Genomic DNA, 16,840 nt, shown 5'->3' on the forward strand with positions numbered 1-16,840 from the left:
TTCTAACATAAGCAAAATTAAATATCAGTATTTACTGGCAATACCTATAAACAAGAGGTTTTGTCAAAGTTGGCAAATATTTAGTAAACATCTTTGCTAGAATAACAATGCATCTCAGTTCTAGTAAGGATTGGAACCTAATTTGTTTAATTAAATCCAGTTTTGTTAAGTAGCAATTAATGCAAAGGTATATATTCACAAACTAAGTCTAAGGCCTATAAAAAGATGTGTGAGTCTAGTCTGGTGAACAGAGAACAGGTAACTGCAACATTGTTTAAGGCTACTGGGTTTCTGCCAGCACCTGTTTAAAGCTCAATTTTTTTTTCCATTACCTAATTTTGGATGGAGAATTTGCCTGATGAAAGTTAGGAATGTCTATGCCCACTCTTGTTTTCCTTGTTTCTCTTCCCCCTAATATCTGTCCATTTTTTCTGTTTCCGAAACTAATTTAAATCAAGGAAGAATCATCTCAATTCTTACATTCCCCACATGAGAGTGCAGGAGTTTTTACAGACTTTGAACCTTTACAATTCAGACTTGCCTCCTATTTTGTTCATAAGATTGCTGTAAATCAAGGTAACACTGTGTCATAAATTGTTTTGTCAAAAAGTGAATGGATGAGTTTTTCTGAGGAACTACACAAACAACAGTCATTCCACGATCAGTCCCAAGCCTCCATTTCTTACTTAAGGCTTGCTGATCCGTAAGTACAACTTATCATTGCCTTGCTGCAGATACCCATTGTAGTCATCTCACCCTTTTATCTGTCTGTGCAACAACATAAACTTCAATTTTTCCTTCTCTGTAATGGCTTTTCAGAGGCTCCACTTCAGCCTCTAGAAGGAATGGAGTACTGCTGATGTCCTCTGAAGACGTTCAGCAGAGGAATTCTTCATACATTTTTACATGAAGGGTTCACCTGCCATATTTCAGAATTTCAGATAAACCACGTTGCTCGTTTATCTGTAATTTGAGTTTGGTTTCTTAAGGAAACAAAGCATCAGTGATTATAATGTCTGTTCCATTCTCCCCTTTTCTCAGAGAGCTTTACCTTGTGTATCCGTGTGTTCCAGAGTGAAACTGGCTATGGCAAAGAGTGCCCTTGAGTTAGTTGCTTTTATTGTTCTAAGATAATTTGTTGTGAAAGCTATAAAAGATGACTTAATTACAATACAAAGCAAACAAACATTAGGAAAAAAATTGGGATGTTTAATTTTGTCTCTGGACTTTCTTGGTATCTTTATACATCTGCCTTCCAGCTAGTAAAGACTTATAAAAGGGATTGCTCCTCTATTAACAATAGAGCATCAAACATGTGGTTGCCACAAAACCAGTTATTACAGTGCAACTAATAATTATAGTAATCTTACTAAGATTAAAGTTTTAATGTAAAGCATCTTGAAAACCAATTTCATAGATACGAAAATACCTGCAGAGAGTATTTCTTCATGTGGCAACACTCAATCCTTGATTAATGCAGTGGGGTTTGAACTGCTCTCAGAATGAATGAAATGAAAGTTTTGGGGGAAGAAATCTGTAGGTGTTGACTAGTCCTAGTGGAAAAGGGTATCTGTCTCTATTTATTAAAAACAAACATGCACTTACCATAAAAGCATCTGTTTGGACACAGTAGCCTTAAGACAACCTAGTATCAAGTAAATGTGGTTGTTCTGAGTAAAAACCGAGACAGAGGTGTTTAAGTAACCAGCTTGCATCCCAGGCTGGAGGGACTCAAGCAATTGAAGCTTTTGTACCCAGAAAGATCACATATGCCGTGGAAATATAATTTAAACTATATTAAAAAACAACTCACTAAAGAAACAACCATTATGAAAGCCTTCAGTTAGTTTAAGATAATGAGGAATTGAATGTGTTGGAAGACAAAAGGAAATGGCATAATTTCTTTAGAGAGGAGAAGGAAAATATTGAACGCTTTTTTTTTTCTCTCTAAGTATTAATATTACCATTGATAAAATTGTGAGAGTATTAAAACTCAACTGAAAAGTAGTTTCAAGTAGACATGATGAAAACCTGGAAGTGTCTAAAAGTTTTCCTAATGATTGACTTAGAGTAAAGGGGATAAATAAAAATCATGAGGTCACAGGGGGCCAGGACAGTCTTTATTTTCTAAGAATACTTAGGAGTTACTATTTAGTATCGCTGAGAGTCTGGAGACTAACAAGAGAAATTCAGGCTTGGTCTAGAAAGAGCTTCCTGGACATTGCTGTGATGTGAAATCTAAGTAGCGGGAGGAGATGTTCATGTTGCAGAGCAGACACTTCTTGATCATGCACAGAGAGGGAAGAGTCTTGAGCTTCATAGTTAATGGGAACTTTGTGCTCATGACGTGAGTAACTGTCTGGGCTGAAAGGTCAGGAGTTGGCAAGACAAAACTGTGGATCCCAAATGAAGCATCAAAAATAAAAGATAGAAGGTTCTTCACTTTTGTTTCATTTAAGCTAATTACTGCAGTGACCATCACATACATATGTGTGTTTGCACCTGCATACACAGTGGGTATATTTAAGGAGCTATCATGATGATAGCATTGTGCAAAGGAATGTGAAGATTAATAAACTGGAGTATCTTCTCTTGAAATACTGTGTTTTGACATACTCGACTGTGAGACATTTTCCATGGGTTGCAGTTAGTACTGCTTCTTGAATTGTTTGAAACTAATATAAGCAAAATATTGTAAATTTTATTGTAACCAACAGACCTCTGAAAGAAGTACCCAGCAGAGGTGAAACAGATTTTTTTCACACTGAATGTAACTCTATGGTGCTGTATTTAGATCATTAAATTAAACCAGTCTAATATAAGGTGGTATTTCTAGTCGAAGAGTGGTTTGTGTTCCTGGCTTTACAGTTTTCAGTGATGCTGGAATTACATTGACATCTATTGAATTTAAAGCCCAGGCATGTATTGAGTGTATTCTCTACATAGCTGAAAAATAAGAAGTCAGATGGTGTTGGATTTCAGTATCAATGCCTAGCAGTTCTTTAATTGTGATGATGAAAAAAATAATTCACACCCTCCATGGTTGGGTCCTAATATTTTTATTATTTTTTTTTTTAAATTTGTGTTACTATGTTCAAAGTTTTACTTGGTGAGTTTTCATATTCCCTAAATATTTACAAGATCTCGCCTTAGAACTGTTGCTGTTGTTACCTGTGTGATGTTGTTTCATTGTATGCTATTTTAATTATGACTCTACAAAGAGTTAGTCTTCTCTTGTATCTTAAAAACAACATATTGCCACTAGTTAGTGGTTTTCTTTGATGTATTCAGTCTTAGAGTGGGCTTTTAGACAGCTTTATGTCATGGCTAAAACTTGAACTCTATGGCTAAAACAGTGTTTCTTCACCCTTTTATTTGAATTTATATGTGATCACAAGCTTAGAATCTTTTCAACAACCCTTCCACAGTCTTTTTTATCTTTCCAGAGAAGCAGAAATTGGTGTACTTAAGGGTTGGGGCAGAGTGTGCATGCAGCCTCTGTTCTTCTATGACTACTGTGAAGGCACAGCATACAAAGTGAAAATAGTGGCCCAAAATTTGAACTATCTTAAATATTAATTAAATAACAAGATAGAGTAAACTTCTAAAAATATCTTAGGACCCTGGAAATAAAGAATGAGATACATTTATGTATTAATGAATGTATTAGTAAATACATTTCTAGATAAGTACCATAAATGTAGAAAAATTATATTTTGCACATAAGATCTCAAGAAAGTAAAATTTTTGCATACGCTTGAGAAAAGCAAATTACTGATAGTGGAAAGATTAATTAGAAAAATTGACCTGAATTTGGCAATTCTCAAGAATTCCCAGAATGCATATGGATTGAATCTTCCCTTTCCCTTGATCCTTAAAATGCTCTTGACTATTAATTTGTCACTGATAAACACAGCTGTTTTCTAAGGAGCTTCTTAGAAGGAAAGGTTTGATAGTTCCAGACTTGCAGCTTGCTAATGTACATAAGAGTTTAAATATTGCTATTTAACATCACAGGTTTTAATCTGCTGAGCTGTTTTTTGATTATTTTATTATGACATCTTAAGTATTGGCTTCTCATTTATTTTCTGGCAGTTAATTTTGTTTTCTCATTTTTCAAGTGATTGCCAAACCAGCACTTTTATTAAACTCTTTTTAAAATTCTTCACATTTTGTTGCCAAGGAAGTGTCATAGTGCATTCCACTGTAGGTATTGATATGCCACACAAACATAGGCATCTGACACCCTTGGGGGAGCTGAGGTTCATGAAGAAGTGGGGAGTAGAACAGTAACTGTTGTCTGTCTGTCCACAACAACTCTTGGAACCTCATAACCATACAGCAAATCCTAGTAGTTGTGAGGTTTGAATGTCAAACTTGCATTTTTTCAAGAAACTTCTGAAAAGAATTTAGACCTTTTAGAATTTCCTAACTGTTTCAAAGGAAAGAAGAGGGGAAAATAATAAATCAGGAAAAAACTATCAAATATTTTCTATTATAGGACAGGTTAAGAAACTTCCAGTTTACTCTGTTAGGATGCAAGTGTTCTGTGTGATGACATCATCCTCCTTGATGAAGAGCCTGGTGCTCTTTTTTATGGACAGGAACCTGGATGTCTTACCAAGAAGAGAGGGTGTTTGCTCTGTTAAAATGTGCATGCTGGGATGCTGTGCTGAAGCCATTGAGCATGTGCAAGTAATTCTAGTCCTTGTGAGAGCATTAAAAGTTGCATTAGATTTACAAGAAGTTATCCCAGGAACTTCTTGAATAGATGATAGAGAAGGTGTCAGGAGACGCTACAAATTCAAGGGGAGTATCAGTATTAATAGCCTTTGAACCCACATCTTTTTCATCAAAACACAGCTCCAGATGCTGTCAAAGAGTTTAACAATACTTCTCCAGATTCTCTGTCCCAGGTTCATGATGTATGCAGTAATGGAGCAGATAGGGGAAATGATCTGGTGATCTCTTCTGAGTCAGTAATCAGGGAAATCTCTGTGATGGAATCAGTCTTTCATCTGGAAATATGTGGTGTATTATTATAGCAACTACCATTACTCTGGGACCACATCAGAGCTGGACATGCTGTGTTTCAGGCACTGTCTGGGGTAAGATAAACAACAAGGGATGAGTCAACCCTAACCTGAGAACTATGCTGAAGTGTAAGATTTACTGTCTCACACAGTAAATTCCAGAGACCTCTCTTGACATAAAATGTCACAGAATGTGACTTTTGTTATGTGCATAACAGAGACTATCCCTGTGGAGTTTTTCCTCACATTTTGCACATGATTTACACACCAGTACAGCTGTGAATACTGGGAGCCCAGTGTCCTAATTATTCTTTACTAATACAGCTTTTATCCTTCATTCCAGCATCCTGCTTAACACCTGTAGCAGAATCCACTTCCATACAGTTACAAGAAAAAAAAGCTGTGTTCCTCTTCTTACTGAAAGAACTGTCACAGTAATGGTTTCTTACCCTTCATGACTTCCATATGCATCTACATTTGTGTACATGATTACACTGAGCATATAGTTTGTTGAAATGATGAGTGTTTGTAAATAGGGCTCAAGGATAGGATATTCCAACTTACATGCTCTTTGTACAAAGCAGAAAATGCCCCCAGCAGACACACTCTTTTAAGGTCCTGTAGATATAAATGTAATACAGGGACAAAGGGTTAATAGAATTCTCTCAGAAAGAAGTATAAATATTAGCTCTTGAAATGGGAATGCATAATAAACAGTTTGTGAATCCAGAGTGCTGTGGACTTCAATAAGAAACATTTTTGTAATTCTCACGAAACTAACAATTAACTAAACAACTCACAGCAGTTAATGCTTTAAAAGCACCTTCTTCAAAAAGAAAACATTTCATATTTTTAAATCAGCTCAGCAGTACTAAGCTGCAGTGGTTAAAGAACACCAAGCAAGTGTAACTTTGCTTGCTTTTACCTTACACTTTGATTATTCACTTTTTCATCTGTGAAATCTGGTTGGTACTTACTGGTTCACTGAAAATTGGTCTCAGAATATGGCTTTACTTTGGCTTTCTTGTTGTGACCCATGTAATCTATAGTATTTCTGATTCTGCAGATGTAGTCACTGAACCAGGAACATGTGAGAGTATGTGTAGAGCAAGGGAAAAAGCTTTTATTAAAAAGCTGGATTGATTTAAAAAATAAACAGTTATGCTGACTTCCAACATGGTTTCAGAAATACTTATCATAGATGTGTCTTTCACAAACAAAGTTTAACTTTGACTCTTTTTTTTTTTTCTTGTGAGATTCAATTATTATATCCAGCAGCCACTTCATTATCTTCAAAAAAATGCCAGCATTAGTTTCATGCTGCCCCTTCTAAGACTTAGCTCTGTATCTAGGATTTGTACTTGCACAAATATCTTCTCAAATATAATTGTTACCTGTAAATCTGTTCTTCAACCATGAGCCCTGCCTCTATTATTTATTACAGGGGTTTTTTTACAATATACACATATGAAGTATAAATACTCATGTGCAGAAAAGCTGCATTTGATGCCAAGAAAGTTGGCTTGTCAGGATAATTATTTCAATCAGTAGCAATGATCTGTTTGTACTCCCCTTAAGTGGTTGGGTATTTATTAGCAGGTCTTGTTTTGCACTGGACCAAGTGGCTCTTTGGCCACTGGAATGACATTAGGAGACTGAAGATCAGTAAAATGAGGGAGAAGAAAGATACTTCCTTCTCAATAAATTATAGTCCAGTCATTTGAAGAGGTGGCTGGAGAGATTCGAATCTCAGTGAAATCACTGTGAAGGATTTGAAATCCAAGTTGCACAACTTTATCTGGGAAAGCCAGCCAAAAAGCATAAGGCTCACATTGAAAAAATGGCTCCTAAACTACATGTTGAGAATGTAGCTTGATAACTTCAGGATATTTATAGAGGAAGAGACTATCTTGAGACCTGTCATAAATCATCTAAATAGGAAGTATTTTGTGTTTTCTTTCTATTTATGTCTTGCTGAGAACCCCAGGAGTATTTTTACACTTGGAAATATAGTAAATCCACTTAATATTTTTTCTAGTAATTCAGAATACATTAACGTTGTGTTTTATCATGGTTTATGAACATTAGGTCATTTAAAGGGTGGGAATTGAACTACCTTTTTAGTTCCTAGCACAGTTCTTTCCAGTATTCGTAATGTAAAAAGAAAATGCAGAAGTGTGAAAGAAATGCCTTCCAATGACTGTTAGCAAAGAAAATAGCTTGAAAAGTCCCCAGGTGACCATGCCTGATCCCTCAAAGTCCTAGAAATTAATTATATCATTACATAATTCTTGAATCTCCATTATTGATCATTTCAAATGCAAATTCTAAATAGATAACATCTAAAACACAGATGAAAGAGTCTTCCATGCACTGAAGGCACATACACTGATTTAAATACATAGAATTGAATGCAGTCTTTGCTCAGAATCAGCATATCTGTCACTAATATGCAAAGTCCAGATGAAAGCTGCCTCCTCCTTTACTCTTTGCCTTGCTGTCCCCAAATTATTCCTCATTTAGGATGCTGGTGTTATTAGTCCAAGTATTAATTTTAATACTTCTTGCCCTTTGCTTGCTCTTTACCTGTAACTTTCAAACATGAATTTTTAAGGCACTTGGAGTGTGTTTGCCACAGATAAAACCTTTCTGTAAAAAAGTTGAACTTTGTTTGCAATCAGCCAACACTTATTTATCTAAGATAAATATTTAAAAGGCAACATTTAAATTTTCAGTCTTACAGTTTCAGCTGGTTTCTCACACTGTTCCTCAGTCCATTATTCTGTCAGTAGTACCATTGATACCACCTTGTAGCATCATTTGTTGGAAGTAGAATGGATTTTTCAGAACTACTTTTGTGGTGCTCTCGATTTAAAGATGAAAAGTTGTTTGTCAAGATATGGCAATCTTGGCTTGGTCTGAGTGGATGCTCAGTGTTTGAAACCAGGCAGGGTGACCTATAGAAAATAAGTTCTGCAGTCTCCCAACATTCTGTGTATCCCATTGTCAGCTGAAGATGGCAGAGGTAGGCAATTGCCATGCTGGAGGTTTTTGGAAAGATACAGTGGTGTTTTCTTTCCTGACAACAAAACTTCATCACAGTAATATGGGCAACTTTCAGGTTAACATACTTTTTTAATGGCAACACTGTATTGTTTTATTAAAACTTACCCAGTCTTAGATATGTTAGATTAGAAGTAGACAAATCAAAATCAAGTAGCACTTTCTAGTATTGTATAAATCGTCATCCAAGGAAACAAAGGCATTTTTTGGTGAATGTATGGAAAAATCAGGTCCTTCCAGCAATCTAGATCCCTAATACTGTTTCTCTCTCTCTGGTTTGTGTTATTTTTCCTAATTTGTTACAGAGGCATTCCAAACTATGTAAATTTTGTATTAATATTTATATTAATCTTGCTTCCATCTGAGTCTGCTACCTAATATTAGAGCAGGTAGAGCTAGCACGCTTGTACTTAAGTTTCATTGAATAAGGTGAAATTTAATATCACAAGCGTCTTTCATATCAGTCTCTTTTAAAAATATAAAATGTTTCTTACTGTAGTGTCATTAAAACACAGCTAATAAATGCAGCTTTTTGAGGAGGACATAGAAAGAGACACTCAACGTGACAGAATGATCCCCTCTTGCAAATGTACTTTATATCTCTTATTTCTACATGCTCATTGTGTATACATTTTAAGTCACTTGGAATCAGTTCAGAAGTAGTCATTTTGGACCACAACCAATATTAATTTTAGACTTTGCCACACCTAGACTATTTATTTCAATTTGAGTCCCAAACTTACCAAAACATGTTTTTTGGCCTTTGAAGAAATCTGCCTTGTTTTCTGAGATTGTGCTTTTCAGATCTAAGCAAATGGTATTGTTGTGGTCAAAGTGTCACCACTTCACCGCTATCAAAACAAATTTTATCCACATAAATGACATTAATCTTCAACGTTGTGAATCTAACATGTATTTTCATGGACAAGAATGTTACTTCTTCTTAACCATTTGCTTTTTCTTGCACTTTTCCTAATAGCATTCTTTAACTAATTCTGATGGTCACTCATATTGTGTAAGTAGTAGTAAATTACCATGACCATAGTAAAATAAAATGGCATAGGGAAAACAGTTCTATCTTAGAAAAGCAAAATATGTAGATATCTTAAAGGTTGCAAATCAAACAGCTCAAATTGAAAGAAACAACTGTTTTCATGTTCAATTAGTGATTCTTGGAGGTCATGGTGTTACTTTTTAAATGTTTCATAGGTATTTATTTAAATTTATGTTAATATAGAAAACTCAGTATCTTGTCCTAGAAGCAAGCTCTTCAAATTCTATGTATCTTGTCCTGGAAGTAAGCTCTTCAAATTCTACAAAACTGTTCCCAGACTACAACATTCACGTAACTTTTAAAATAGGAATTAATCTGGGCTCAAATGTGTGCTTTGCCCAGACTGAGCGAGGCGAGTGTTCTGTACTGTTACCTTGGTAGAGGGGCTATGTTTGGAACACTTTGATGCAGTGGTCAGTGCATGCAAGGTAACTGCCTTTGTTTTAATTAAAGATCCTATTTAAAGAATCTGCACTCCTTGATCTAACCTGGTGGGTTTCCTGGAAGACAGAAGAAAGAATTTCCTGGAATAATTACACATTCTCCCTAGAGTGAAGTGGCTTTCTTGTCTGATTTGCCACTTCACATTCCTTAGCCTGCTTTCCCCTGGCTTTCTTTTTTTTTTCTTTTTTTTTTTTTTTCCTTTTTTTTTTAATGTTAGACAAAGAAAAAGGTTGGGAGAACATGTAACTGCTTGTATCAAAGCTGGCTAGTGAATCTGCTAAGCAGTGAGGATATGAGTTGCTTTTATTTGACAGCTGTTTTGCGTGTTATTGCATGCTATGGTTTGGAGGGAAAAGGACAAGATTTGCTAACTACTGTGATGCAAGTAGCTCATCAGTACTAAATAGTACAGATAAGTAGTGTGTATTCTTCTCTTATGCATATTTCAGCTTTAAAAACAAATTCTTTTGTTCATTTGTCTGATCAATTTTTAATTATGGTTCCACTATAGGTATGTATCATGCAAAATTATGAGGATTAGGTTTGACCCTAATCTAGTTTACCTTTCCGAGTGCATGTTATTGTCATACATGTCTCCTTTTGCCCCAGAAAGGATCCTGAAATACAAATTTCACTCTCAAGTTCTGTGAAGATGACTGAGTTGGTAGGGCTGAGAGGTCCCACAGCCAAGTAAACGTTTGTTGAAAGACTTAAATTTGTCATAAGCTGTCAGCAGATGCCAAGTCCTCTGTGTTCTCATACATTTTCTGCCTTTTTATTCCACCTTCCCTTCAACCTCTCTTACATCATGCAAAGAGTATATTAAGTTTTTCCTTTGTTTATATTATTTTAAACAGTTCCTTACCCACCCCATTTGATGGAGGTTTCCATCCCCTCAATTGCTACAAGGACAATTACTGAGCACTTTTAAGAGCCGAGAGGCCAGAAATCTCCAGGAAGAGGCAGGAATGATCGACTGGGGCAGGGCACCTCCTGAAGTAGATTTGACCTGACCACACAGTTTGGAGGCTTCTGCAACATCAGTCATCAGCCTACCATCTCTTTACCCAAAGGAATATTCAGTAGCTTGGACAGTTTATTTTCTCTTCCTTACCTTACTTTTATTCCTGAACCAATTGGTCTTAGTACGCTATGCTGTAGCATCCCTATGAGAAGCCCTGCTCCCTTGCCTCATGTCTGACCATCTCCCAGGCCAGAGGCTTGTCCTCCCCAAAGCATGGCACTACACTTTCCCTCATATCCTTTCCCATCCTTTCTACCAAATTCTCAATTTCTTTTCCTCTCATTCTTGCTTTGCTGTTAATGTCACTAAACTGGATTCCTAATCCCAGGTCCTCAGTTTTTACACTGGCCTGTTGCAGGGTCTGTTTCCCCTGTCTCATGTCCCCTGCCTCTTAAGTTTCCATGGATAGCCAGGTCCTGGCACTGCCTGGGATAAGCCTGCATTCGTTTACCACTTCACACGTTGCTGTTTGATACACTTGCATGCCAAGTGCAGAAATAGCTCCTCTAGAAAGTGTACTCTAATCAGAGGCTGCAAAGTGATTCTTTGTTGTTAACCAAAAAAAAAGTAATAACTCATTTTCCAGAGTCTGCATCTTTAAGGAAAAGGAACTTTAAGTTACAACTTGGTTGGACTCCAGGCACAAGAGGAAATGGGCTATAGCAGTTGTGACTGAGTAGAGCAGATGTTTTGGTTGGACTGGCTATCAACCATCTGACTCATAATAAATTGTCAGTTCCAGTAAATTCCCAGTTTTCAGTTACAGTAGGTAGGACACAAGAAAACAGCGTCGTTTGGATGGTGTATTTAAAAGTGATTTTGATGATAAATTTCATAAGCAACCCATACTAACTTAGTCAAAAGATAAAATATTTTCCAAAGCAAACAATTGTGAACATTGAAGCATGCATTTGAATGTAAATTTAAACTGATGCAAATGAAAAGGAACAAATTATTGTTTAGACAGTACTGATGCAATTGGAAGTAGTTTTTTAAATTTTACTTTGGAGTCTTGTAATAACTGAAGTCTTTTGCTGAAGTTTTGGGGTTTTGTTTGTTTTTGTTGATTTTGTTTTGTTGCTGCATTTTTACTTTTTTTAAAAAATTGTAAATGCCTTCAAATTTCCATTTTCATCTCTTCCGTGCAGCATTTGTATTTTCACATGGCCTCTTGCTCCTGAGTTTCAAAAATACATACTTAATGAACCTTTCATCTGCACTGGCTAAGTAGACAAAGGGTAAATTAGAATAAATTACCATGAACTTTCTCTTTGTGCTTTTATTTGTGAGAAGTTTATTTATGTAAATTGTTACTAGAAGGTCTCTGCAATAGAAAAAAAAAAGCTTTTAGGTTGAAAATCTTTAGGGTTTTTTTTTCGTTCCTTTCTCACCACATTGCTTTACTGCATTTATTTTGCATTTCCACTGCACTTGACAGGTTTAGTCAAGGATCAGTCCACACTTTGGAAAGTATTCTGTAAGTGGAAGAAACCTCTTGCAGTTCTTGAGAATGAAAACTGTTTCTTTTCAGTGATAAATGGTATATGTGTTTTTTCCTGTTTTCTTGAGTGGGCATTTTTTGAAATAAAGAAAATACTATTTTTTAAAAAAGAGATACTAATAGCAAGGTGTCAAGAAGATCTATATTGGACCATTTATGGGTTTTGTTTTTTGTTTTTTTTTTTAAACTATAATGATGAGACTGTTGTGGAAAAACTAGCTGTGCATTATCAAATGCTTAACTGATGATTTCAAACACTGTTGTAAAAATTCATTTTTAACCTTTACATTCCTGTGGCCCAGAATGTGCTCTCTATACAGTAGAAGTTAATTTTAATAATATCTTCTATAGATTCTTGTGTGGTAAAACTTCTGTGAGTACAACATGGTACTTCAGTTTGGAAGCTGTCACCTTGGATCTTGATGTATATACAAAATTGTAATTCTTAATTTTTCAAAATCAGTGTTTCTTAGATATAAAATTATTTTGTCATTTCAATACAGATTATTAGAAGGAATGTGGCTACTTAAACATTAAAAAAGGATTTGTGACTTTAGTTCAACAGCTTCTTTTTTTCCCAAAAGGGAAGACTATTGCCAAAACAATTGAATGTCGCTGTCTCTTTTGAAGCCAAATGAAAAATAGAGTGGTTATTTTGCTTTGCTGCTCTGTTTAAATCTGGCAGGTTATTTAGAGAAATACACATGCAGAAATGGAAGAAGAGAGGACACTATATGGGCAGAGTTTGGTATGGAGCATTAAACAACGTTTGCCTCTGGTTGCCTTGGTGTAATAGAAAGATCTCAGCCTCAGTTGTGAGGAAATGAAATGTAAGGATCCATTATCTGACCTAGTTACTAACAGGTTTGTAGAGATGACCAGGAGAGAGACCACCTAAAGAATTAAGTTGTGACTGGTGGAGGCAACACGAAAAAAAGTCAATTAGTTGAAAAGTTTTCTAGAGTTTATCTGTTAGACATGTGGTTTTGGTTTAGTTTTTTAAATGGCAGTTGTGAAGACATCCTAAGGTTGAATGCAGTTCTACCAAGCAGTTTCTTGCATAAATAAAAGCAAAGAAGCCTGAAAAGAATAAACAGTATGGTGTTGGATACAAAGGGACTTCATCATAAATCTGTGGCCACCTAAGCAATAAGTTTGAGCCAACTTCATGGTGTTACTTCATTACATCTTTTTAAAACCTACAGGAATGCTGATTTTTTGCATCTTCTTTAAATTAAGTTTTGGTTTCTCAGGTATGTGGATCAAAAATATGCATCCATGTGAAAAATGAATGTAGAATGTAATACAGAATGTAATACAGAAGAATGTAATATTTTTATTCAAACTTGCATGTGACAATAGACTTCTGAACATCAACGTGTTGTGCTGGCAACAGTAGTTGCAGTAGTGTTTGTTTTGTGTTGACATGCAAAGATTCTGTGATGGTTACATTACTGTGTGGGGTTCTTCTTCCTTGAGATGAGTCTTCATATTAAAAAAGCCACTAGTAAGTGGAGAAAATATAAAGTGATAATACTGTGTGGGTTAATGGATGCTGTAGTGGTGTTCACCTAATCTGTTTTGGGGTTAGTTGTTGGTTTTTCCCTTGAGTTGATTCTCTTTGATCAGTAAGCACCTGGATGGTATTCTAGAAACTGGTCTTATGTCTGATGTCAATCTGTGTGCACAACAACTTAAGCCCTTAAGTGCAAGATTAAATACACTTGGTTTTGTGCATAGAGCTTATAAAGTTGTATTCTGCAAGAACAAATTATTTGAAAATAATTACAAACAAAAGAATATGGTATTGGAAGACTATATGTATTTGTGAATGTATTGTTTTTACTTGTCAACCCTTGAAGAATGCCCATTAACAGATTATTTATTTTTTTTAATCAATAATATTACTGCTTATTCTGTTTTAGTAGTTCTTTCCATTTGATGGACTATTTGCAAATTAGTGGGGAAAAGCCAGTTAATGGCACACTCAGCTTCAGGAACAAAAGCTGTTCCTTTTTCCTTAATGTGCCAATATATGAAATGCTTAGGAAAAGGTGGGGGAATTGCACTGTTGTATATTTTTTTGTTGTTTGTTATGTTGAAAAAGGTTTTGTAATCTGTGCTGGTTCTTCTACTGAAAATGGTAGAAATGGAACACTGAAAGAAGCATCATGGGTCACAAAGTCCTGTCTGTTGCTGTTACAGGCACCTATGTCATATGATACCATCCATAAACTGCTCATACCCCAACAACTCAGCAGGTAGCTTTTCTAGAGTGTTGTTCTGTAAATTCATATTAAAACAATATTCTGATTTCTAGGCCGAGTGTGCTCGTGACCGTTTTGTAGGCATTTCTAAGAGTATAATAACTTTCACCTGTCAGAAGTGAGCTGCACATCAAGGCAGAATTTAAGAAAACACTGTCAGCTCTGTCTCATTTTTCATCTAAGACAATTAGGCTTTTTTAAGACCCATTCTTCCCTGCAGCTTATCACTCAGTTTCTTGGCATGTTGTGTTCTGCACGTAATAGCTGGTATGCAGCTACTCTTGCTGAACATTAACAGTTTCAGTCCTGCCAAAGCTTTAAATGGCACAAGATTGTTTTCCTGAAACTGCTCAGCAGTCACTTTTTTTGTTTTGTTTTTCCTTCCTAGATAGGACAGGCTCTCCTAACAATGTTTTAGTGGTTTGCATGTTCCTTCCTCACAGCTGCTTGTGGGACAGAGCATAGCAGGGCACACTGCACCGCATTGATCCTGCTTTGAGCACATATCTCCTGGGCTACTTCCTCTCATATTTTTCCAAAACAGATAAAAACAAATGCATCTGTCAAGTTGCTATGTACATATGCACAAGCATGCTAAAGGACTTCTTTATAAGCAGCAGGGTGGCACCGTGTTACTTGCTGCCAGTGAGGGTGACTGCACTGCTAGCTAGAGGTCAGGAGAGTGAATGAAGTTGCATGTAGCAGTAGTACATTTGTTGGTTCTGAATGTGATTTATGAATTGGAGACATGTCAGGTCCTAACCAGAAACAATTTGTTTTATCTGATCCTTAAACTGTAGCTGATTGTTCTGATACAAAGGAAGCATAAACTGTGAAAGCATTAAGCTTGACTGTCACGGCATTTAGTGTAAATTATTTTTTTTTCTTACAGCTGTTTTTATAGAGTGTACAGTCTTTGCAGAAAGTAATGCATGGGTTTAATTTGCAGGAATCTAGGGGACTTCTAGATACAAATTTTTGATCACAAAAAATGTTTTTTACCTACAAGAGGAGTAGGAGTTTAGTACAGCATACATTTTAGACCATATACTACTTTGTAAAATAACAAATGTAAAATCTGTAGTCATAACTCAGCAATATTTTCTATATTTAAAAATATTCTTTGGTGTTTGCGTCTGATGTTAGTGTTAAACCAAGAACTCTTTAAACATGAAATCTGCATCTGTACTGAAATATGTAGTCCCACTGATTGAAGAAGAGCCACACTACTCTATGCTTGTTAACAAAATAATTTTATTTTCATACTTTGAAGGAAATTAAGCATAGTGTAATGTCTTCTAAGTACTAATATAGTAAGAAATTATAAATGTGCAACCTATTTTTGGTGGTTACACTTTAGATGCCTCAATGAAGCATCTGTGAAATAAGTTGGTACTTATTATTTGTTATCTGTGAGTTTATAAGACTGCAGTTTGTCTTTTGCCATCTTATATTTATTATTTTTTATGTACAGGATGTGAATGAAGATCCTGGAGAAGATGTTGCACTTCTCTCCGTTAGTTTTGAGGATGCAGAAGCTACTCAGGTTTTTCCTAAGCTGTATCTTTCCCCACGTATTGAACAGTGAGTAAGAGGGTTTTTTTTTCTGGGGTGTTCAGTCTATATAATCTTTTAACTTCTCAATATTTCCCTGATATATTCAAGAAATGTTGGCTAAATGATAACAAACTGTTGCTTTAAATTGCTTGAAGTCTTAAGGTCTACTGCAAGTGTATATGTCATGGAGAAATGAGAGTTCTGCATCTGTGCCTGAATTGCATATGGATGAAGAAAAGTCATCACATCAAGAATATCACATGTGATAATCTATCACTGTAATCCATGAAAGCTGTGCTGTATTTTCCTGTAGCAGCAAATTTGGGTACCTCCTATGGTACAGTATACCAGTAGTGATTCTATGGGGGAATTTTTAATTTCTTTTTTTTGGGGGGGAGGTACATTCTCTATATAAAAATAATATATTTTAATAAATTATTGTTGTAGAAGCTAAAGGGCTGTATTAACTGTGGTTAAGAATTTGCAGCTTTATTAAGTTACTGTTTTCAGGAGTGTATCTGAAGATTTCAGTTTAAGATTATTGAATCTCACTGATCTGTTCACCTGTTGGCAAACACATTTGCTGCGAAACTAATTTCTGCTCCTAAAATGGAAGGCTGAGGATTACAAATCAGGAAGAATGTCTTAATGTTTCACCTTCCCTGCAGTATCTCAGTCTTCTGATGTCTGCTTCAAAAAAGTAACTGCATGAAACTGTTCAAGTAGACTGTTCATACAACAGTCAAGCTGGTCTGGCATTGTTTCAATGATGCTTTCTTTTTCTGGTTAATACTGCAGTGGCTTTCCTCTAAAGTTATGACACTTGTGGGCAGAGAAAAGATGGGAAATGCTGACTACCACAGTTTTAAAATAAATCAGTGATAAAGTTTGTGTGGG

The 16,840-nt window shown here is 35.7% G+C and overlaps 1 protein-coding gene across 5 annotated transcripts in view; it reads left to right on the forward strand.

The window, feature by feature from the left end:
- The window catches only part of BABAM2 (BRISC and BRCA1 A complex member 2), a 159,143-nt gene that overhangs the window by 68,425 nt on the left and 73,878 nt on the right, over positions 1-16,840 (forward strand). For all 5 annotated transcript variants that reach the window (XM_030447462.1, XM_030447461.1, XM_030447465.1 and 2 more), the window contains exon 7: positions 15,861-15,970. In XM_030447462.1, coding sequence (XP_030303322.1) covers positions 15,861-15,970 — 110 coding nt within the window. The remainder of the gene's footprint in view (positions 1-15,860; positions 15,971-16,840) is intronic.

Source organism: Calypte anna, chromosome 3 (genome assembly GCF_003957555.1).
Source record: "Calypte anna isolate BGI_N300 chromosome 3, bCalAnn1_v1.p, whole genome shotgun sequence".
NCBI classification, from domain to species: Eukaryota; Metazoa; Chordata; class Aves; order Apodiformes; family Trochilidae; genus Calypte; species Calypte anna.